General features: G+C 47.6%; 1 protein-coding gene across 4 annotated transcripts in view; it reads right to left on the reverse strand.

Annotated features, from left to right (window-relative positions):
• AAAS (aladin WD repeat nucleoporin) overlaps window positions 1-24,028 on the reverse strand; it is a 178,749-nt gene that overhangs the window by 151,095 nt on the left and 3,626 nt on the right. For all 4 annotated transcript variants that reach the window (XM_029595084.1, XM_029595086.1, XM_029595083.1 and 1 more), the window contains exons 2-4: window positions 20,229-20,357; window positions 19,659-19,786; window positions 1,663-1,718 (exon numbers count right to left, since the gene is read on the reverse strand). In XM_029595084.1, coding sequence (XP_029450944.1) covers window positions 1,663-1,718; window positions 19,659-19,786; window positions 20,229-20,351 — 307 coding nt within the window. In that variant the 5' untranslated portion in view covers window positions 20,352-20,357. The remainder of the gene's footprint in view (window positions 1-1,662; window positions 1,719-19,658; window positions 19,787-20,228; window positions 20,358-24,028) is intronic.

Here is a 24,028-nt window from a genome sequence, read left to right on the forward strand (position 1 = left end):
ATTAGGCAAGGTGTATTATATGAGAAAACTCACTGCTACCAAGAGGAAACAAACTGCTAAATTTGAGAAATGTGGCAACAGTTTCTGAAACAGAAATGTGATGATATGGGGGGGGAAGAATAAATATGGGTTGATTAGAATGTGGATAAGGAAGTATTGGGGAGCTAGATATCTGGATAATTTCCGTGATCCTTTGTGAGGGGGGCTATAAGGGGAGGATTTGGGGCTTCGGTTGGTTGGGGGAGAGAGATGGGGAAAAAAATATCAAGATGATATTGAGATGATTACTTGTTTTTCTTCTAGAGTTGTATCATTTTTTGGTACAGATTGTCTTACAAATGTATGATTATACAACTGTTGGAAGTGATGTGTGTTAATAAAAGTTTTCAATTAAAAAAAAAATAAAGCTAAATGTTAATAGCAGGAATTCTACTGAAAGAATTCCACAAAGAGCTTTCAAAAGATGGGGCGAGAGGGAAGGCAGAATAGCAAAAAGTGAAACTAGACCAGTATTTTCCAACCTTTTCAAGACCAAGGCATACCTATATTAACAAAAATGTTGCATGGAACACCATTCTTCACAGAGCAGGCAGGGAGGACGTGGAGAAGACTCATATAGCCAAACGAAGAGCTATGGAAGTACTGAAAGCCTTACCAGTCTCTCTTACAAATTTTAAAGAAGAAGGGGAAGGGGGCCAGAGACACATGGACATATTACAATGGACTAGCTCCCTTCATATAAAATGCAGAAAGCAGAAGTCCATGTGATGCAGCAGCTGGCTTGATTAGCTGCCAGAGCTCCTCCACTGCTGCTGCTCCCAAAACTCTAAATGAGTCACATCCAGTGCTCAGTGCACTCTCTCCCTCACTCACTCAGATTGGGGTTAAGATACAGAATGTTCTCAAAAAGGAGCTCTTGCATATTTAAGAGCCACTATTGTTGACGTTTTTTGCTGCGAGGTACTGAGAGGAGAGCTCAGGCACTGGTCTGGATCTGAGTATCAGGCAGTGGTGACTTCTCTATGGCACACCTAATCAGGTCTGACGACACACTGGTTGGGAAACACTGAACTAGATAGTGTGTCTGTACAATATTAATTAACCCAAAATACAGTGTAGTCAACGTTTGCTGTCTGGACCATTCAGGAACTTAAAGCAGAGAGATATGGTTGAAAAACGTGTTCAAATGTTATCCCACCCTTCCTGGTCACTCTTGCTATATATTATGGTTTGGGCCTGCCATGCTCCTTTCTCCATCTGCATACCCAGAGACCTTTCTTCTTTATCCTCAATGTACAGTAGCCAACAGAAGCCAGCATGGCCACACATCAGAATAACCCTCAGACAACTGATGGTTGTATTTAAATTGGATCCTCAAAAAATTTCTCTATTTTGAGGAACATGGGCATGAAAGAATCAATTGTATTAAGACAAAATCACAAGATCATTCACATTTCACCCAAGCTAAGTAACACTGCTGCTTTAAATATTTGTAACATTACTTTTAATAACCTGGAGAGTTAAAATGCTCCCTGGAAGCTCATTTTCTTTCGGGTTTCTTATGAACACAAAACTGGGCTCAATTTGATTGGCACAAATGTAACCTTTTCTTGGCACAGTCACTGTCTTGTTAAACAAAATAAGCAGTGTGATGTCTCTCACCTTCATCTTCAGAGTTTGCAATCTCATCAAGCAGTCCAGAGAGTCCTATCTCATGCCTGCAGACAGAGTAATAAGAAACAGAGATTATACACAGCTGTCCATCAAAACTAGATCTCAGCATGCTGTACCATCAGCATATTTTAGAAAAACATTGAATAGAGATCAGAACTGTGAACCTGGCAAATGATTCCATTCTCAATCATCCACCACTCAAGTCACTCTGCCTCCTAGTACTGAAACTTGGATGTTTCTGCCCCAAATAGCCAGATTATAACTGAACATACACTTCAGCAGGCATTATATAATTCACAAGTTATAATGACCTAATGCATAAAGAGGGGGGGATATGAAGGAAAGACAAGGATATGAAAATAAACCATTAAACAGATTTACCAAAAAAATCATCACTTTAAAAAAAACTTCTGGAGTAGTGGCATCACCCTGTGGTCATAATGGAGACTGCAGGTCTAAGTTTCCCATGGCCTTCAATTTGTACAGATAAAAGATGAGCGGTTGCTGTTTAATCCACTTCAATACAAATGCAGGTGATAGGTTACAGATTAGTTGAAATCGATCTGAAATTTAATTTTTGAGTTCTTTCAGACCTTTGGGGTGTATACCAGCTGGTGCAGGTGATTTGCTAATTTTCAGTTTGTCAATCCAGCCTACTACATCTTCCAGATTCTCCGTGATTTGGTTCAGTTCATCTGAATCGTCACCCTTGAAAACTGTCGCTGGAACAGCTTTCTCCAACATCCTCATCAGTAAACACTAAACCAAAGAATACATTTAATCTTTCCGCTATGGCCTTATCTTCCCTAAGTGCTCTTTTAATAGCTCTATCATCTAAAATTCCAAGTGAATTCCTTGCAGGCTTCCTGCTTCGTATCTATTTAAAAACGTTTTTATCATGAGTTTTTGCCTCTATGGCCAACTCCTTTTCAAATTCTCTCTCAGCCTGTCTTATCAATGTCTTACATTTAACTTGTACACCTGTTCGTCTATTTTAAATTAATTGAAGACTAGCTACTATGTATTTTTGTGGGACCTCTCCTCACAGGGTCATGGTATTTTTACCAGACTCTTTCTTGTGGTCTTTGGTCCATTTTACTTTATATTTTTTTGGGATATTTTTATCATTTTATCACCACACTTTCACCATTAAAAACTGTTATCAAAAAACTGATGAAACCTTCAAACATATCCCGTGTGAAAGTAGTCACTTTTGCTGAATTTTTATCAAAAAACTGATGAAACCTTCAAACCACAATCCAATATGAAAATTGTCACTTTAACTTAATTTCAGAAGAACGCTGTATTCTGCAGGAGTTCTTATCTGCATCACCCAACGCGATCGCGTTTCGGACCCCCTCTCTTGAGGTCCTGCTTCAGGGGATAAATATTTCCATCTTTTTTCTGTGACAAAGAATCGGTAAGAAGAGTTCAATAGCTACATTCAATCCTTATGCTATTGTAGCCGCGATCTCAACGTAGATCTCAACGTAGACGGCGGTCTTCCCAGAGAACTTTGTGGTATACAGGATGACATTCATTTTAGGAAGATGACAATGAGTTGGTCATTTTATGCATGATTTCAGTTGACTTGATCTGTGCTTTGGTTAGGTGATTGTGGAGGAGGTGAAGAAGTTTAGGTGTTAGGTTTTGTTTGAGGATTTTTAAGGAAGGTGGGTGAAGTACTGTTGTGTTAATGATGCAACTGTATTCTGTTTGTGGTGTTTTAATGTTTATATTTTATACATTGCCTTGGGTAGTTTCATAAATGCTATTCAGAAAAGTAAATAAATACATTTTCTATCGCCTTCTTTCTAGCCTTCTCCTCCTTCCTCCTTTCTTGTTTTCCACATGTTGATTGGAACATCCCAACTGCAGTATCTTCTAAAGGCAGGGAGATCCTGGATTCTCTGCAAGGAGAACTGTTCTATCAACTGATACCGGAACCCACACAGGAGGGGATGATACCGGACCTGGTGCTTACTAACGGGAACAGTATTTCTGATCTTGTAGTGGTGACCATCAGATAGTGTGTTTCAATATTAGGATGCAGGAGATGAAGGTTCATTCTAAGGTGAGGGTCCTAGACTTCAGGAAAACTTACTTTCTCAAAATGGGGGTAGTACCTCAAGGAGTCCTTAGCTGGATGGGAAAATCTCAAATTTGCAGATGATACAAAATTATTCAGAGTAGTTAAATCACAAGCAGACTGTGTTACATTACAGGAGGACCTTGCAAGACTGGAAGATTGGGCATCCAAATGGCAGATGAAATTTAATGTGGACAAGTGCAAGGTGTTGCATATAGGGAAAAATAACCCTTGCTGTAGTTACACGATGTTAGGTTCCATATTAGGAACTACCACCCAGGAAAAAGATCTAGGCATCATAGTGGATAATACTTTAAAATCGTCTGCTCAGTGTGCTGCAGCAGTCAAAAAAGCAAACAGAATGTTAGGAATTATTAGGAAGGGAATGGTTAATAAAACAGAAAATGTCATAATGCCTCTATATCGCTCCATGGTGAGACCACACCTTGAATACTGTGTACAATTCTGGTCGCCACATCTCAAAAAAGATATAGTTGCAATGGAGAAGGTACAGAGAAGGGCAACCAAAATGATAAAGGGGATGGAACAGCTCCCCTATGAGGAAAGGCTGAAGAGGTTAGGGCTGTTCAGCTTGGAGAAGAGACGGCTGAGGGGGGATATGATAGAGGTCTTTAAGATCATGAGAGGTCTTGAACGAGTAGATGTGACTCTGTTATTTACACTTTTGAATAATAGAAGGACTAGGGGGCATTCCATGAAGTTAGCAAGTAGCACATTTAAGACTAATCGGAGAAAATTCTTTTTCACACAACGCACAATAAAGCTCTGGAATCTGTTGCCAGAGGATGTGGTTAGTGCAGTTAGTGTAGCTGGGTTCAAAAAAGGTTTGGATAAGTTCTTGGAGGAGAAGTCCATTAATGGCTATTAATCAAGTTTACGTAGGAAATAGCCACTGCTATTAATTGTATCAGTAGCATGGGATCTTCTTAGTGTTTGGGTACTTGCCAGGTTCTTATGGCCTGGTTTGGCCTCTGTTGGAAACAGGATGCTGGGCTTGATGGACCCTTGGTCTGACCCAGCATGGCAATTTCTTATGTTCTTAAGTAGAATGGCAGTAAGAATGTAAATAAACTGAAGAGGAAAAAAAAGACTTGTGGTTTTCTAAAGAAGTAGCTGAAAAGGTAAAGGAGAAAAGGTTAGCATTCATAAACTATAAGAGATCGCAGAAAGAAGACGACAGGTGACAATATCTAGAAAATTAAGAGAAGCTGGGGTCAGGAATGAGAAAATTCAGATAGAACAAAAAATAGCAGAAATGGTAAAACAGGGAGACAAGACTTATTTATTTATTTATTTATTTTAAAGATATGTTAGTGATAGAAGTTAAGTGCAAAAGTGCCATTGTGAGACTCAAAGGTGAAGGGGAGGAATATGTAGAGGCTGATGAGGAAAAAGCAAAACTGCTTAACAAATATTTCTGTTTGTGTTCACTGTGGAAGGGACTGGAGCAGGACCACCTAAAACAAATACAAATAAGATTGAAAGTGAGATAAACCTCAATTGATTTTCAGAACAGTGTGCTTGTGAGGAGCTAACTAAACTTAAAGTAGATAAGGGGATGGGGCTGGACGGGATACATCCAAGGGTAGTAAGAGACCTTAGAGATGTCCTGGCAGCTCCTCTGGCTGACCTTTTCAATGATTCCTTACAGTCTGGAGTAGTTCCGCAGGACTGGAAAAGGGCGGATGTGGTTCCTCTTCATAAAAGTGGAAGTAAGGAGGAGGCTGGGAACTACAGGCCAGTTAGTCTGACCTCTGTGATGAGCAAAGTAATGGAACTGCTGCTAAAACAGAGAATAGTGCAATTTTTGGAATCCAATGGATTGCAAGATCTGAAGCAGCAGGGTTTTACCAGAGGTAAATCTTGTCAAACAAATCTGATCAATTTCTTTGATTAGGTAACCAGAGAGTTAGATTAAGGGAGAGTGCTAGATATAGTGTACTTAGATTTCAACAAGGCCTTTTGACACGGTTCTGTACAGAAGACTTATAAATTGTGCACCCTTGGTATGGATCCTAGAGTGGCTGCTTGTGCAAAATAGCCGAGGTTTTTTGAAAGCTTTCTTCATAGTATTTACTGCAGACATTTTTTGTGGTTTACTTTTCACATATATTCCCTTTTCTTCTATTTTTTTTAAACAAATCAAAATCTTCACACTATGGTAGTGGTGGCCAACCTTTCATGCACAAAGCCAAGAAACTGGAATGCACTCACATTTTCAATATACGAGAGGGGGGAAGAAGAATACCCCCTTCCAACAGTATCCCTCTCTGAATCCTCTCATCCTGTCCCTACTGGTTTCTCTCAACCCCAATCTGTTCCCAGCAGTCTCTGACAATCCCTCCACCAGTCTGTCTCAACCCCCCCCAAACCTGTCCACCAGTTTCTTTCAATAACATCCCATTCCCATTAGTCTCCCTCAGTTCCCTACCCTGTCCCCATCAGTCTCTCTCTCTTTCAATCCCATCCTATTCCCCCACTCTCTCAATCCTATTAGTTTCCTTAAATTTCCCTCCCTTGTCCCACCAGCATTCATCTCAAACCTCCCACCCTGTGACAGCATTTCCTTTCTCTCCATCATGATCTGCCCAATAGCTGTCATTCTCTTATCCCCATCAGTAGCTCGCAATTCCCTATCAGGTTCCTACCAGTGTCTCCCCTGGCAGACCCAGCATAACATTCCCTAACCCTGCACTAAACCTGCAGCCAGCAGAGGTCCCCCTTCAGTCTTATTTGATAGCTACAGGCAGTGCCGAAAAAATAAAACAACAAAACGTTACGAACCGAACACCGCGGGGCGGCGGGCAGGTTTCGTGAGGACTAACATCCTACTGTCCTGTGAAAACACGTTACAGGTAAGCAACATTTGCTTTCTCACAGGACAAGCAGGATGGTAGTCCTCACATATGGGTGAGTACCGAGCTGAGGATGTTCGAACATGCACCAAATGTACCCAACGGCGTGCAACAGGGACAACAACTGGGGTGGAATTTGGTAGAGGGCATCCTGAACCCAACCGGGCAGGCGGAAAGGTGTAGGTACGTCACGTTGGAAATAAGTTATGCAGGACAGACTGGCCGAAGATGGAATCTTGTCTTCCGGCTTTGTCCAAGCAATAGTGGGCTGCAAAAGTATGGAGAGAACTCCAGGTGGCAGCCCTGCAAATGTCAGGAAGCGGCACCGATCGTAGGTGTGCTACTGAAGTCAACATGGCCCTTACAGAGTGTGCTTTAACACTGTTTTGAAAAGGAATGCCTGCTTGCTGACAGCAAAAAGATATGCAGTCCACCAACCAGGAGGAGAGAGTCTGCTTACCCACAGGTTGCCCTAATTTGTTGGGGTGGAAAGAGATGAATAACTGAGTGCTCTTCCTGTGGGCAACTTTACGGTCTAGATAGAAAGCTAGAGTACGTTTACAGTCAAGGGTATGCAGAGCCTGTTCCCCTGGATTGGAATGGAGCCTGGGAAAGAAGGAAGGTAGTATGATGGATTGATTAATGTGAAACTCCGTAACTACCTTAGCTAAAAACTTAGGGTGAATGCGGAGTTCCGCCCGGTCCTGCAGGAGTTTAGTGTAAGGCGGATAGGTAACTAGGGCCTGTAACTCACTAACCCTGCGAGCTGAAGTGATAGCCAAAAGGAAAATCACTTTCCATGTGAGATATTTTAGGTCACAGGAGTGAAGAGGCTCGAATGGTGGTTTCATCAGCCGACCGAGAACCAGATTAAGGTCCCAAGAAGAGGCCGGAGAACGTAAAGGTGGCTTGATATGGAGCAAGCCCTTCAAAAAGCGTGTTACGAGGGGTTGTACCGAAATAGGGACATCCCCGTCACCTTTATGGAAGGCGGCTACCACACTGACATGCATTCTGATGGAAGAGGTCTTTAGACCTGATTCTGACAAATGCCAGAGATAGTCCAAAAACCTTGGGATTGGACAGGAAAAGGGATCAAGGGACTGCGAGGTGCACCATGATGTGTACCTTTTCCATTTATAGGAATAAGATTTTCTTGTGGAAGGCGTCCGTGAAGCAATCAGGACACGAGAAACCGAATCTGAAAGGTTAAGTGGTTGAAGGATTAACCTTTCAACATCCATGCCGTCAGAGACAAGGCCTGAAGATTGGGATGGCGTAGGCATCCGTCGTTTTGAGTGATCAGATGCGGGTCTGTTCCCAAGGGAATGTGCCTGCGTATGGAGAGATCCTGAAGTATGGGAAACCACACTTGGCGTGGCCAGTGAGGTGCTATCAGGATCATGGTTCCCTTGTCCTGACGTACCTTCACGAGAGTCTTCAAGAGAAGAGGAAGTGGAGGGAATGCATAGAGCAGACCGGTTGCCCAAGAGAGGGAGAATGCATCTCTGGGCTGAGAGCGCTCGCTCCGAATGAGGGAGCAGTAGTTGTCGACTTTGTGGTTCTGAGGGGACGCAAAGAGGTCTCTCTGGGGTATCCCCATTGTCGGAAGATTGAGGTCGCTACAGAGGGGTTGAGAGACCACTCGTGTGGCTGGAAGACGCGACTCAGTTTGTCTGCCAAGACATTGTCCACTCCTGGCAAGTAGGTGGCCCTGAGGTACATCTAGTGGGAGAGCGCTTCCGCCCAGATCTGCGCAGCTTCCTGACACCCTGCTTGTCGATGTACCACATGGCCACCTGGTTGTCCGTCTGAATCAGGATGACGTGATTTGATAGGCGTTCCTGAAAAGCCCTGAGAGCATATCGCATTGCTCTAAGTTCTAGGAAGTTTATTTGATGTTTGGCTTCCCCAGGAGACCAAGACCCTTGTGTCTGTAGATTGTCCACATGGGCTCCCCACCCAAGCTTGGAAGCGTCGGTGGTGAGAATGAGTTGAGGATCTGGCACTTGAAAGGGCAGTCCCTGGAGGAGATTGGTCTGATCTTTCCACCAGGCGAGAGATAGACGGTAGGGATGTGAATCGTTTTAGGACGATTAAAATTATCGTCCGATAATTTTAATATCGTCTTAAACCGTTATGGAACACAATACAATAGAGATTCTAACGATTTATCGTTATAAATCGTTAGAATCGTGAGCCGGCACACTAAAACCCCCTAAAACCCACCCCCGACCCTTTAAATTAAATCCCCCACCCTCCCGAACCCCCCCCAAATGACTTAAATAACCTGCGGGTCCAGCGGCGGTCCGGAACGGCAGCGGTCCGGAACGGGCTCCTGCTCCTGAATCTTGTTGTCTTCAGCCGGCGCCATTTTCCAAAATGGCGCCGAAAAATGGCGGCGGCCATAGACGAACACGATTGGACGGCAGGAGGTCCTTCCGGACCCCCGCTGGACTTTTGGCAAGTCTCGTGGGGGTCAGGAGGCCCCCCACAAGCTGGCCAAAAGTTCCTGGAGGACCAGCGGGGGTCAGGGAGCGATTTCCCGCCGCGAATCGTTTTCGTACGGAAAATGGCGCCGGCAGGAGATCGACTGCAGGAGGTTGTTCAGCGAGGCGCCGGAACCCTCGCTGAACGACCTCCTGCAGTCGATCTCCTGCCGGCGCCATTTTCCGTACGAAAACGATTTGCGGCGGGAAATCGCTCCCTGACCCCCGCTGGACCTCCAGGAACTTTTGGCCAGCTTGTGGGGGGCCTCCTGACCCCCACGAGACTTGCCAAAAGTCCAGCGGGGGTCCGGAAGGACCTCCTGCTGTCCAATCGTGTTCGTCTATGGCCGCCGCCATTTTTCGGCGCCATTTTGGAAAATGGCGCCGGCTGAAGACAACAAGATTCAGGAGCAGGAGCCCGTTCCGGACCACTGCCGTTCCGGACCGCCGCTGGACCCGCAGGTTATTTAAGTCATTTGGGGGGGGTTCGGGAGGGTGGGGGATTTAATTTAAAGGGTCAGGGGTGGGTTTTAGGGGGTTTTAATGTGCCGGTTTTGCGATTTTTTCGATTTTTCACGATTTTTCACGATATTTTACCCCCCCAAACGGCAACAATACGATTCCCTCCCCCTCCCAGCCGAAATCGATCGTTAAGACGATCGAGGACACGATTCACATCCCTAATAGACGGAGTGAGTTTGAGATGTGGACAATGGTCGACAGAGGCTGAACAGCTTGAACCCATTGTGACCTCAGAGTCCAATGCATGAGTCTCATGGCCAGGCGGGCCATTGGTGTAACATGGAATGAGGACGCCATGTGTCCCAGCAGGATGAGGAATTGGCGAGCTGTTGCTGTATGTTGAGACTGCAACTGGTGAGCGAGGGACATGAGTGTTAGCGTTCGTTGTCGAGGTAGAAAGGCTTTTGCCTGCAAAGTGTCCAAGTCTGCCCCAATAAATGACAAGTTTAGAGATGGGATTAAATAGGATTTCCCGTAATTGATGAGAAATCCTAGTGAAATTAGAGTGTGTAGGGTCAAATCGAGGGACGACCGAGCGGCTTGCTGGGTTGGAGCCCTGATTAACCAGTCATCCAGATAGGGGTAGATGTGAAAACCTTCTTTCCTGAGGAAAGCTGCGACAACTACGAGGCATTTTGTAAAGACTCGTGGTGCAGACGCCAGGCCGAACGGAAGCACTCTGTATTGATAGTGCTTGGGGCCTACTAAAAACGATGTATTTGCGATGAGTTGGAGTTATCGCAATGTGTGTGTATGCGTCCTGGAGGTCCAGAGAGCAGAGCCAGTCTCCTCTTTGTAGAAGAGGTAGAAGCGACCCCAAGGTTACCATCTTGAACTTTTCCCGCTGGAGGTACTTGTTGAGAGCACGTAGGTCCAGAATTGGACAAACTCCCCTGGATTTTTTGGGGATCAGAAAGTACCGGGAATAGAACCCTAGGCCTTGCTGCGAGAGGGGGGACCGGTTCTATTGCTCTTGACTGGAGAAGGAGGGAAACCTCCTTATCCAGAAGGATAGAGTGGTCGGATGTCCCCCACGTCTGCAGAGGTGGTGAGGCCGGTGGCAGAGCGAGAAAGTTTAGGTGGTAATCCTGAGCAATGATTGCTAGCACCCATTGGTCAGTTGTGATTGATTGCCACGTGTTGTGAAAGTGGCATAATCGACCTCCCACTGGTATGCTTGGCAGAGGAATCAGGCTGCGGCTCTCCAAGTGGAAGTCAAAAACCTGAAGCAGGCCCTGGCTGGGGAGCTGCTTGTGGTTTTTGCTTTCGGGCTTGGCAAGGCTGAGGCTTTTGATAAGGTCTCGTAGTTCGGGACCTTGCTGGTGGAGGATAGGACTTCCTTGGACGGTATAACGACTTCTTAGAGTCCTTCCTGAAGGGCTGTCTTGAGGAGAAGGCCGAAGGTATCGATGAGAGCTGTTTAAGGGTCTCATGATGGTCCTTTAATTCAGCCACCATTCGCTGGATCTGTTCACCGAACAGATTTGTCTCCTACACATGGTAGGTCAGATAGCCAGTCTTGTACTTCTGGACGAAGGTCAGAAGATTTGAGCCAGGCCCACCGTCTTGCCGAAATAGCATCTGCAGACACTCTAGTAGAGGTGTCGAAGATATCAAAAGATGACCTTATCTTATGTTTTCCTGCCTCAAACTCCTTGTTTACAAGGGTTTGAAGCTGGTCTTGGAATTGTTCAGGCAGGGTTTCAGAGAAATCCTATATCTGTTTGAAGATGACCCTATTATATTGGGTCATATACAGCTGGTAAGCAGCATGTCAGGAGATGAGCATGGCCCCTTGGAACACTCGTCGACCAATATTGTCTAGGAACTTCTGTTCCTTAAAGGGTGGGGTAGATGAGTGAGGCTTCGACCTTTTTGCCTTCTTTTGAGCCGACTCTACCATAACTGAGTGGTGGTCGAGCTGAGATTTTTGAAAGCCAGGGGCTGACTGCACTAAATAGGTAGTGTCAGCCTTTCTGTGGACTGGAGCAATGGATCCAGGGTTTTCCCAGTTCTTTTTGAGGAGGTCAAGAAGAACTTGATGAATGGGAATAGAAGTGATCACTTTAGGAGCATCCAGGAATTGGAGCAACTCCATCATCTGGTGCCTATCATCCTGTTCTGTCTGAAGTTGAAAAGGGACCAACTCAGACATTTCCTTCACAAAATTAATGAAAGAAAGGTCCTCTAGAGGAGAACGCTTCCTACTTTCAGTAGGAGAAGGAGATAAAGGTAAGTCATCAGTGTCTGTGGAAGTATCATCACCCCAGGTGTCATAAGGATCAGCAGACTGACCTGTAGGATAAGGGGGTTGGATACCTGAAGGCCCCGGTCGAGGCTCCAAGAAAATCGGAGGAATCACCGGGGGCACCGAAGATGGCGTGGAAGGCATCGGTGCCGGCATTGATGGCGCCGATGGACGTATCGGCACGGATGGATGAATTGGTGGCGAGGGACGAATTGGCATTGATAGCTGAGGCAGAACTCCCGATGGAGGAATGCAGAACGATGTTTCTCCTCCCGATGAAGTTGTCAACGGGGAGGGCATCGGAGCCATTGGAGACCCGGGAACCACCGGTGGAAGGGCGGTCATGAGCGCCTCCATCCGGGATAGCAGCGGTGCCAGCGCTGCTGCAATCGGGTCGGTGACCGGTTCCACACTCTGTGCCGGGGTCGGTGCCGGAGGAACCTGGAGACGTTGCATCGCCTTGTCGATGGCCTCCTGAACCAGCCGGTCCAGTTCTTCTCGGAGACCTGGAGCAAGCAGCCCCGGCTCCAGAACAGAAGAGGGAGGTAGAGGCATAGTCAGAGGGACCACCTTTACAGGCGGAATCGCGACTCCCAAACCTCGATTGGGTGAGGGTGGCCTCGGTGACCCGGTCGCAGGAATAGTCTGTGCCTTTCCTAGATGGGGCTTCTTCGACGGTGGTTCGGTGGATGATTTCACTCCCTTGACGGTCCGAGTCCTACGATGTCGATGGCGATGTTTCTCCCTGCGATCCCCTCGATCCTGAGGGGGAGTAGCGGGCGTCAATGGCCGTGAAGACGTCGATGGCGGATGGTCACCGGACGGTGGACGATGCTGGCGCGACGTCGACGGTGCCGGTTCCGATGACGTCGATGCGTTGGATGGCGTCTGGGTCTGAGCACGGAAGAGGAGTTTCATCTTCTCCATTCTGGCTTTGCGACCTTTTAGTGTCATGAGGGCACATTTGGTGCAAGTCAGGACATCATGCTCACGGCCTAAACACATTACACAGACTCCATGGGGGTCTGTGATAGACATGGTGCGAGTACAGTCCGGGCACCGACGGAACCCCAACGCCATGGCCACAGAAAAAAATCGAGCCGCGGTACGGTCGACGGCCAGTAGGCCGCGAGGGCCAAACTCGACGGTAATCGACGGAAGACGGTCAAAAAACTTACCGGAGTACCGTGAATTGAGAAAAGTTAGAGGAGGGACCCCTGTGGGGCAAAGGAAAATTAGTTTCTTACCTGATAATTTTCGTTCCTGTAGTACCAAGGATCAGTCCAGGACACCTGGGTTGTGACTCCGCACCAGTAGATGGAGACAGAGCAAAACTGTCGAACTGAGTCACATATGACCCTGTGTCAGTCACAGCCCCTCAGTCATACGCAATGTCAAAGTAGAAATGCAACCAGAGAACTAAAACTAGCTATAAAAAACCGCTAATTGAATGGGGAAATAAAACACCCCTTCTGGAAACGGACTCTCCAACCGAGAGAGCTAAACAAGCGGACAAGATTAACCCAGATCAGTGACCGGACTCTCCGTTACTTCAGCGCAGCACTGCGGGCGGGATCCTGGACTGATCCTTGGTACTACAGGAACGAAAATTATCAGGTAAGAAACTAATTTTCCTTTCCCTGTACGTACCAGGATCAGTCCAGGACACCTGGGATGTACCAGAGCCAACTTACCGAGGGTGGGAAGCAGAGAGTCCCGCTCGGAGAACCCTCTCCCCAAATCCCCCGGCATCTGGGGCCCGGACATCCAACCGGTAATGCCTGATAAAGGTATGCAATGACTTCCAGGTAGCTGCCCTACAAATCTCTTGAGGCGATACCTGCGAAGCCTCCGCCCAAGACGCAGCTTGAGAGCGAGTCGAGTGAGCCCGAAGACCGATGGGAAGCGGTTTCCCACGCACCAAGTACGCCGACCCAATGGCCTCTTTGAGCCAACGAGCGATCGTCGTGCGCGACGCCGCGGCCCCTTTCTTGGGCCCGGAAAACAAAACAAACAAATGATCCGTTACTCGAAACGGGTTAGTCACCTCCAAGTAGCGAAGAAGAGATCTCCTGACATCCAGCTTCCTCAGTTCCCTCGATTGAGGATCAGAGGACTCCCCGACCACAAACGAGGGCAGCTCCACTGACTGATTTAAGTGGAACGACGACACCACTTTAGGCAGAAAAGACGGAACCGTCCACAAGGAAACCCCGGAATCGGAAATACACAAGAACGGTTCCCTACAGGACAAGGCCTGCAATTCCGAAATACGCCGTGCCGAGGCAATCGCCACCAGGAACACCGTCTTCAACGTGAGATCCTTAGTGGTTGCGCGCTTCAAGGGCTCAAACGGTGCCGCGCACAATGCGGAGAGAACCCAATTGAGGTTCCAAGCCGGACAGGGGAGACGCAACGGAGGGCGAAGGTGCTTAGCTCCCCGAAGAAAATGGGAGATATCCGGGTGAAGAGCCAGGGAGGTTCCACGGATCTTACCTCGCAAACAACCAAGCGCCGCCACTTGGACCCGTAGCGAACTGCACGCCAAACCTTTGGCCAGACCTACCTGTAGGAACGCCCGAATGTCGGAGACCGAAGCAGAAGTGGGATCTACCCCACGCTGTACGCACCATTCCTCAAAAACCACCCAGACACGGACATAAGCCAGGGACGTCGACTGCTTCCTGGATCTTAGCAACGTGGCTACCACCGCATCTAAGTAACCTTTTCTCTTCAGCCGATTCCTCTCAAAAGCCATGCCGCGAGATAGAAGTGATCCGCATCCTCCAAACAGACGGGGCCCTGATGGAGGAGACCCGCGAGCCCCTGGAGCCGAAGGGGGTGCCGTTACGGATAGCTGGACGAGGTCTGCGAACCACGGCCGGCGCAGCCACTCCGGTGCCACCATGATCACGTTGGACGGGTGCAACTCTATTTGCCGCAGAATCTTGCCGATCATCGGCCACAGGGGAAACACGTACAGCAGAACATCCGTCGGCCAGGGAAGCACCAACGCGTCGACGCCTTCCTCCCCCCGTTCTCGACGTCGAATGTAAAATCGCGGAGCCTTCGTGTTGTGCCACGTGGCCATCAGATCCATGTGGGGGACTCCCCACGTTTCGCAAATGAGAAGGAACGCTTCGTCCGCCAGCTCCCACTCCCCAGGATCCAGGTGATGATGGCTGAGAAAGTCCGCCTGCACGTTGTCGACTCCTGCAATGTGAGAGGCTGCTACGTTGCTGAGATGTAGCTCTGACCAGGCCATCAAGCGCTGAGCCTCCTCCGCCACCTGTGGGCTCCTTGTCCCGCCTTGGCGATTGATGTAGGCCACGGTGGTCGCGTTGTCCGATAACACTCTGACCGCCTTTCCCCGCACTAACGGTAGGAAGGCTTGCAGTGCCAGACGGACCGCTCTGGTCTCTAGTCTGTTGATAGACCACTGGACTTGCGACGCTGACTATAGGCCTTGCACTGACTTCCCTAGGCAGACCGCTCCCCAACCGGAGAGGCTGGCATCCGTGGTCACCACCATCTAATTGGGCACCAGAAGAGACACTCCACAGGACAGATGACTGGAATCCAGCCACCAGAGCAGGCTGGATCTCGCGTGGCCCGCTAGTGGAAGCAGTAAGTGAAACTCCTCCGAGACCGGCTTCCAGCGGGATAGTAAGGATGACTGCAATGGCCGCAGATGAGCGAACGCCCAGGGAACCAACGCTAGCGTTGAGGCCATAGAGCCCAGGACCGTAAGATAATCGCAGACCCGCGGCCGGCGGAGAGACAATAAGCGCTTCACTTGAGCTTGCAGTTTGCATATCCGTTCGTGAGATAAAAACACCTTGCCCTGCTTCGTGTCGAAAACAGCTCCCAGATATTCCAAGGTCTGTGTGGGTGTCAGATGACTCTTGCTGAAGTTGACCACCCAGCCCAGGGACTGCAAAAGTTGTAGAACCCTGGCCACCACCAGCCGACACTGATCCTCGGACTTCACCCGAATCAACCAATCGTCCAGGTAAGGATGTACCAGGAGACCTTCCTGGCGCAGCTGCGCCGCGACCTCGACCATCACCTTCGTGAATGTCCGGGGAGCCGTCGCGAGCCCAAACGGGAGCGCTCGAAACTGGTAATGCCGCCCGAGAATGCAGAACCTTAGGAATCGCTGGAACGACGGCTGAATGCCTACGTGAAGATACGCCTCCGTGAGATCTAGGGAGGCCAGAAACTCGCCTGGCCGTACCGAGGCAATCACCGACCGAATCGTCTCCATTTTGAAGTGAGGAACACGAAGGCATCGGTTTACCCCTTTGAGATCCAGAATTGGTCTTGATGTGCCGTCCTTCTTTGGGACGATGAAGTAAATGGAGTAACGGCCTTCGCCTTGCTGGTTGACCGGGACAGGGGAAATAGCTCCCAAGCTTTCCAAGCGCCGGATGGTGTCTAGCACTGCTGCCTTCTTCTCGGGGGCCTTGCAGGGCGAGACAAGGAACTTGTCCGCTGGAATCCGAGCAAAATCTAACGCGTAGCCATGTCTTATCACGTTGAGGACCCACTGGTCTGATGTTACGCCAGCCCATCTCTTGAAAAATAACGTTAACCACACCCCATTTGGAACAGCGTGCTGGGGCTGCGGTGAGGGATGGGCCGACCACATTTCATTGCGAAGTCTTGGCCCCTACGCTCGCCGGGGCTCCCCCTTGTCTCCCGAAGCGCTTCCCCCGAAAGGACTGCTGCCACTGCGGGGTTCGGGAGGAAGAAGACCTATACGATTGGCCGGACGACCTTTGAGGACATGACTTCCTGGGACCACGAAAACGGGATCTGGCCGAAAACGAAGACTGTACCCTGGATCTGTCCTCGGGCAGCTTAAAAGCCCTGTTTTCCCCCAGGGAAATCATTAAATCATCCAATTCCTTGCCAAACAACAATTTCCCCTTGAAGGGCAGCGCCCCGAGGTGAGCCTTAGAAGAGCCATCCGCCGCCCAATTGCGCAGCCACAGGAGGCGGCGCGCCGAAACAGCAGCCACCATGGACCTAGCCGACGTGCGGAGCAGATCGTGTAGAGCATCTGCCCCATACGCTATTGCCGCTTCCAACCTATCTGCCTGCGATGCCTCATCTGCTGATAGGTCCGCATTCGCCTGAAGAACCTGGGCCCAGCGCAGGCTAGCTCGCATAGCGAAATTTGTGCAGATGGCGGCCCGCACTCCCAGGGCGGAAACCTCAAAGATCTTCTTAAGCTGCACTTCCAGCTTCCTGTCCTGAAGGTCCCTGAGCGCTGTCGCTCCCGTGACCGGGATGGTAGACCTCTTCGTTACCGCGGACACCGCTGAATCCACCTTCGGGAGCTTGAGAAGTTCCAACGCATCCTCCGGAAGCGGGTAAAGCTTATCCATGGCCTTGCTAACTTTCAAACCTAACTCCGGGGTGTCCCATTCCCGGAACAAGATATCCGAAGAAAAATGAAACGGGAAGGCAACTGCCGGGCCCGTGAGACCTAACAGGACCGGATCCATGTTCGCTTCTTGACGGACCACCACCGGAGGGGCCTCTATTCCCAGCTCCTGGAGAATGGCCGGAATTAGTGGGGGCAGTTCCTCCCTGCGGAATAGCCGGACCACCTTGGGATCGTCTCCTTCCACAGCCTGTGCCCCTTTTCCTGCGCCGGACTGTGCGGATCCGTCCGTCGCCGCCTCCTCGGCCCCCTTCAGGGGCTCCCCAGGGGTTATCAGTGTCCGCCACAGAGGAGGAATCGGAGTCCGACCCCTGCGGGACGCCACGCAGAAGCCGCTTACCTCTCGAGGGGCCCTGGGGGACCTCCGTAACCCCCGTCGGTTTTCTGGACCTTTTCTTTGGGGGAGCATTGCGTGTTCCTCCCCGGCTGCATTTGCTGCTTTTATATTTAAGGACTTTGCGCAACAAAAGCGCAAAGTCCGCTGAAAAGGACCCCGAGTCCGAAGAAACTTCCCCGGAATCCCCAGGGGACTCAGGGCCCCCTCGTAGTGAATCGGAGGAGAAAGCGCGGGAGGCAAGGCCGAATCCCCTGCCGTCTCCCGCGCCATTTCGCGGCCCGTGGCTAAAATGGCCGCCACTCCCGCGCTTAGCGGGAAAAGCTCTTGGGGCCTCTCTGCCGACCCCCCCCCCCCCCCCTAGTGGAGGCGATCGCGCGGTTCGGGAACGAGCCCCCCGAGGTGCCCCGGTCGACCCCTCTCCGCCCGGGATACAGGCCGCACAAAGGCCCTCCCGAGAAAGACACGTGCGCACAGAGCCGCAGGCCCGGCAGGACGAACCACGAGGCATGCCGGCGAAAATGCGGCGAAACGACGAGCGACGCGATCAAAAACAAAAATTAAAATTATTAAGTCGGACGACCTCCCTCCTGCCAGCGGCGCGCCCCCCCCCCCCCCCCCCCCCCGGAGCCAAAACGGAGCAGCGACGCTAAGCAACAGAGAGCCGGGAAACAAAAACAGAAAACTTTTTTTTTTTTTTTATAAACTCCTGTCGCTGTCCACGGTCCTGGAGCCCTAGTCCAGCAGGGGTGAGTGAACCGGGCTCCCCGGTGTCACCCCTGACGCTGCTACTGGGAAAGCCGGGTCCTCGACCCTAGCAGCGGCCTCGACCAGGGGGGAATGGTCCCCTCAGAACCTCAGAACCCCCCTGGGAGGCAGGGCGGATGGGACGTCAGTGACCAATTAAAAAAAATCAAAAATTCCCAATTGAAAAACAACCGCAAACTAGGCTGACCTAAAACCAAGAAAAAGAACCGACCCTGACAGAGTACCAGAATCAGGGCAGGCAGGAGCTGTGACCGCACCTGCACCATCTACTGAAGACAGAGTAAGACTGAGGGGCTGTGACTGACACAGGGTCATATGTGACTCAGTTCGACAGTTTTGCTCTGTCTCCATCTACTGGTGCGGAGTCACAACCCAGGTGTCCTGGACTGATCCTGGTACGTACAGGGAATTTAAGTTTAGTTAATTCCGTGAGGAAAATTCCTGTCAGGAATCTCTTCAGAGCTCCTAAACCGCGAGGCTACTGCTGCACGGAAAAAAGAAGACTGAAGACTGAAGGGGGACCCCTGCTGGCTGCAGGGTTGGTGCCATGCTGGGCATGCCAGTAGGGGCCAGTCAAAGTTCTAGAAACTTTGATAGAAGTTTTCTGTGATTGGGCTCCATCCTGATGATGTCACCCATATGCGAGGACTACCATTCTGCTTGTCCTGTGAGAATACTTCATCCAATGATTCAACACCAGAGATATCCAGACATCCCGCTGTCCTCAGCAACTAATTTTGAGAAAGACTGTTCCTTTCAGTTCTCCAACTGCTGACATTTCACAACGCACTACATACGTATTCCTTGCTATAGCATTTCTTGTGCACCTGTTAATCACCATCCTTTAATGTCCCAAATCTCTGCATTCACAATCTGACTTCAGTGGGTGAAGTAATATATTAAATTTGTGTTTTGAAACAGATGTATTCGATAGTGTACACCTAATGAATATGTACTGTATGACTATTTTATAGTCTTTTATATTTTTGTAAAGATCTTCATAATAAAGATTAAAATTTTGTAATAAAAATGTCTTTGTAAAGATATTTGATGAAATCTGATTTACTCCCTGTGTTCTTGATGTGATTGTATATAAAAGTATCAGAACATAGTGGGATGAACTTTCTGAAAAGCCAGATGGATTCACTCTGCTATGCCTGACCTGGTTCAGTTGGCACAATCTCATGCATGTTTCTTTGTACTCACCAAGCATTAATACACCGTTTCCAAATAGTCTCTTGGTGGTAGATGAAAGCATCTTTGCCGCTGTGCTCCAGGCGCCCAGGTGTTTTCAGTGTCTCTTTGGGAAGCAGTAAAACTGGCAAATCAATGCCCTGAAGTCACAGGAATATTAAACAGAAGCAAAAAAATGTCAGTCCTTCTGCCACCTACTGATGCTGTCATTTGCAGAGATTTCAAGTCTATTACAAAGCTTCATAGCTTTTACTGTAAGTCCCATCTAGAGCACATGCTACCTCACAGCAGTACTCCAACAGCATCCCTGAGGACACCAGCACTAATGCAGCACTACCCAGGCACAAATTAAAAGAAACTGTTGAACTACAAGTTGTTTATTTTTCTAAGATCAGAACTGGGTGCAAACACAGAGGATTATCATAATGTCCAGCTGGATATGTGGCACAAGGAAGAAAGCTTTAAACTTTCAGGAAAAATAATAGATTTTAGAACATGCTCCATAGGGTAGCAGAACAGTTTACCACAGCCCATTTCTTGAAGTGGCTATAATGGAGAGGAGAAGCACACTGCCCATCTTACCTGGGCCTGGAAGCTGGGTGGGGGGCACTCATAGCTGGCACCTGGCACAAGCTCGTTGTTATATTCATAGAGCGTGACCTCCCCTTCCGGCAGTGGTGCACGGAACAAGTCAAGTGAGCACATCCTCCTCTGCATGGAAAAGTGTATTACATTGAAAAAAATATTCAGCAAAGAAAGCAAGCAAGCAAAAAGCAAAATATCACCTTGGAGTTTCCTGGCTGCATTTTCTGTCAAACACAAGCAACTTTGGAAGAGGAGCTAGAAACTCAGGATTGGTTGAGCCTTCTCTTAAGACCTGGAGCTGCCAGCACCAGGTTCCAGGTCCTCAGGGCTGAGCTAGGCCTGCTTTTACACCTATGGTTCCATCTCTGGATTCGCAATTCTTTCTGTACTTAGAGCAACACCATCAGGGTAAAGGAAGGCTCAGCCCAGCCTTTTTTTTTTTTTAATTATCTTTTTATTTATGTCAACATAGTAATGCATATACTGAAGAGAATAAAATGTATACAATGACATACATAAAATTTTTTTTGAACAGTTATATCCAATGACTGCACATTTCACAAAAGACATCCGATCGAGTTAAATATAGACAAGTGTTGCATTATTATAGCACTTTGAGCTCTCTTTCACTCACAATTAAATACAAAATTATAAAGGCTCTCCTTGGGTGGTATTTTTCCAGTCCAAATATAAATCCCAGATGGCATGGTATCTCTTCGTGCATCGGTAAGCTTACTCATAGTGCATACTTTATCAAGTCTACTAAGCACTCTGGAGGTCGCCGGAGCGTTCGGCTTTCTCCAGTGAACCGCAATTTCAATCCTAGAGGCCACACATACCTGCAAAAGAGGTGACAGGCACAGCTCCCTATGCCTTCCGGAGGTAAGTTCAATAAGGCCGTGGGGGCAACTTTGCTTATAGGGGAGCAAAGGATAGCAGAGGCTAGAACTGCAATCTTTTCTCAGTATTGCTGAATAAGTGGGCAGTTCCAACAAATATGTATAAAAGATCCAACTAAGCCACAGCCCCGCCAGCACAAGTTGGTAGTAATTGCAGGCATTTTACTTAGTCTGTCAGGGGTGAGGTACCAGCGGTAGAGCATCTTATAGCCATTTTCTACAATGACAGAGGAAACAGAAGCTTTTTGAATGTCTAAAAAAATGAAATCCCAGTCTTCCTCTGAATAATTTTCATCTAGGTCTCTTTCCCAAATTTGAAAATGTTTGGGTTTAGCTTTAAATGGGGAGGCGCAGAAGATTATACAGTTTAGAAATTAAGCCCTTAATTTCTTTCCCTTCCAGAGCAAAAGGTTCCAGAAATAGTTTTACTTTGCAGCAAGTGCAACTTAACCTGTTTGCTTAAGAGGAAATGAACAATTTGTTGGTAGAAGAATTCAGACCTCTGTCTCTCCAGGGCGCAAACACTGCTAAAGGCAAGCCAGGGAGAAAAGACGTGTTGTGAAAAAAGGGGGGAATAACCTAAAATATTGAAGAGCGCCTACTAATCTTCTGCTCCATTTTTCTCCAGGTATTTAGAGTATTACAAGTGGTAGGGAGCATCTGAAGGCTATTCCGCCCGGTGGATCTAGGTTGCCAAAGGGTCGCTTCCAAAGGCATCAGGGCTACCATGCTTTGCTCCACAGCTTGGGATGGTGCACATTATGCCAGCTGATCACCTGTCAAAGCTCTGCAAGCTATGTAGTACCATTCCACATTTGGAACTCCAAAGCCCCCCCGTCTTGTTTCGAAGCGAACATAAAGCTGCGCTGTATTCTAGGAGGCCGCCTATTCCATATAAAACTGAAAAATGTCCAGTGCCAGCACTTTAACATGGCACAGGATATGTGAATGGGCAAAGTCTGAAAGAGAAAGAAAATGAAGGGGAGAATATTCATCTTTATAAAGGAGATCCTTCCAAGCCAGGAGAGCTGTAACCTTTCCCACTTCTCCAGATCTTGCCAAATCTGGTCCTCTCGAGGAGAGTAATTCAGCTCAAAGAGAGAGTCTGGATGGTGGCCTAGATTTATTCCTAAATATTTAATTTTTCCCCGAGGCCCATTTGAAGGGGAGGTTAGCTCGTATAAAAAGTAGATAACTCAGTATTACAGGTGATATTTACATTTTCAGATTTTTCCCAATTTACTTTGAAACCTGAAACTCTGCTAAATTCCCCCAATCTGTCTTCTATCGCCGCCAAGGAGTTATGGGGCTCACTGATAGTAAGAATATCATCGTCTGCAAATAGGGATATTTTAACCATAGAGTTGCCTACTGTTATATCTGATACAAGAGGGTGCTTTCGGATTATAATCGCCAATGGCACCAAGAATAGGGCAAACATGGTTAAAGCTAAATATCTCCATCTCACTAATCACAACCTCCTAAATTCAATTTTTGTTTTTACGGACTGTTTTTAAGACCATGTCTCTGCTTATTATTTTTATAGCTCTTATAGATTAAGTTACCTGATCTATTAATTGTTTTATAACAATAGGTTAATATTATGCTTTTAAGTTTTTACTACTGGTATTTTATTATTTTATTACTATTTTTGGAATACATGTATGTTTTTAATGATGGCTCTTATGATTTTGTTGGCTTCTATTATTTTTATGAATTATTGAAATTTGTGTTTCTGCTTTTGAAATGTCTGTAAACCGTTGTGATGGCTAGTCCAAACATCGGTATATAAAAGCCTAACAAATAAAATAAAATAAATAAAACAACAACGGAGAGAGGGGACATCCCTGTTTTGTACTTCTTCCCACCAGAAAGCAATTTGAATACCCTCCATTGACTTTAACGCGGCTTTGGGGGATTCATACAATTTATGAATCTAATACCGAAAAAAAGGGCTGAAGAACATGTGTTCTAGCACCTTGAATAAAAATGACCAATGAACAAGGTCAAACGCCTTTTCAGCACTAACTGAGAGAAAAAGAGTGGGGATGCTCTTTCTATGAGCCAACCATTGTATGTCCACCAGTTTATGTATGTTATCTCCTGCCATTCTACCAGGGATAAAACCCACTTGATCTTGATCCATCAGCTGGGCCAAATAATGGTTGAGACGGGCTGCCAGTATTCTGGCTAACATTTTAAAGTCCAAGTTGATAAGGGAGATAGGCCTATAAGATCCACATAATGTGGGATCCCTCCCAGGTTTGGCTATGATGGAAATGCCCGCAGTATTGGAATATGAAAGCAAAAAGCCCCCTTCCTTCAAATAGTTATATACTTTTTGTAGCGGAGAAGCTAAGAAAGGGGCAAATTGTTTGTAAAATTTAGTCGATGGGCCATCCAAGCCTGGGGCCCTTCCCGTCTTGAGTTCCTTAATGGCTGCCAGAATCTCAGGGCTCGTAATTTCTTTATCTAAGGCCACTATCATATCTTGGGATAATGTAGGAAGATCAGTGTCTTGTAAATAGATCTCAATATCGTCATTGTTAGTAGCTGTATTGGCAAAGTACAGGTCTCTATAAAATTGAAGGAATCTTTCACAAATGTCACTAGGATTAAATAAGGACCCATCATCATCTTTAACTTTTAAAACTTGGTTCTGGGCAGTCACTTTTTTTAAGCGGTGAGCTAATAATTTTCTGGATTTATTCCCATATTCAAAATATTGTCTAACCAAGGAGAGAGAATATGCTAGGGCTTGTGTTTCAAATCGCTTAAGCTCTTCGCGTGCATTATCTAATTGGCGCAGCACTCTAGAGGACCCCCCCATTAGCATGTCAGGCAGCCAACGCATGTATGATAACCATCAAGTACTTCCTCTTTTCCTCCCTCTGCTTC

The sequence above is a fragment of the Rhinatrema bivittatum genome, chromosome 3 (assembly GCF_901001135.1).
Source record: "Rhinatrema bivittatum chromosome 3, aRhiBiv1.1, whole genome shotgun sequence".
NCBI lineage: Eukaryota > Metazoa > Chordata > Amphibia > Gymnophiona > Rhinatrematidae > Rhinatrema > Rhinatrema bivittatum.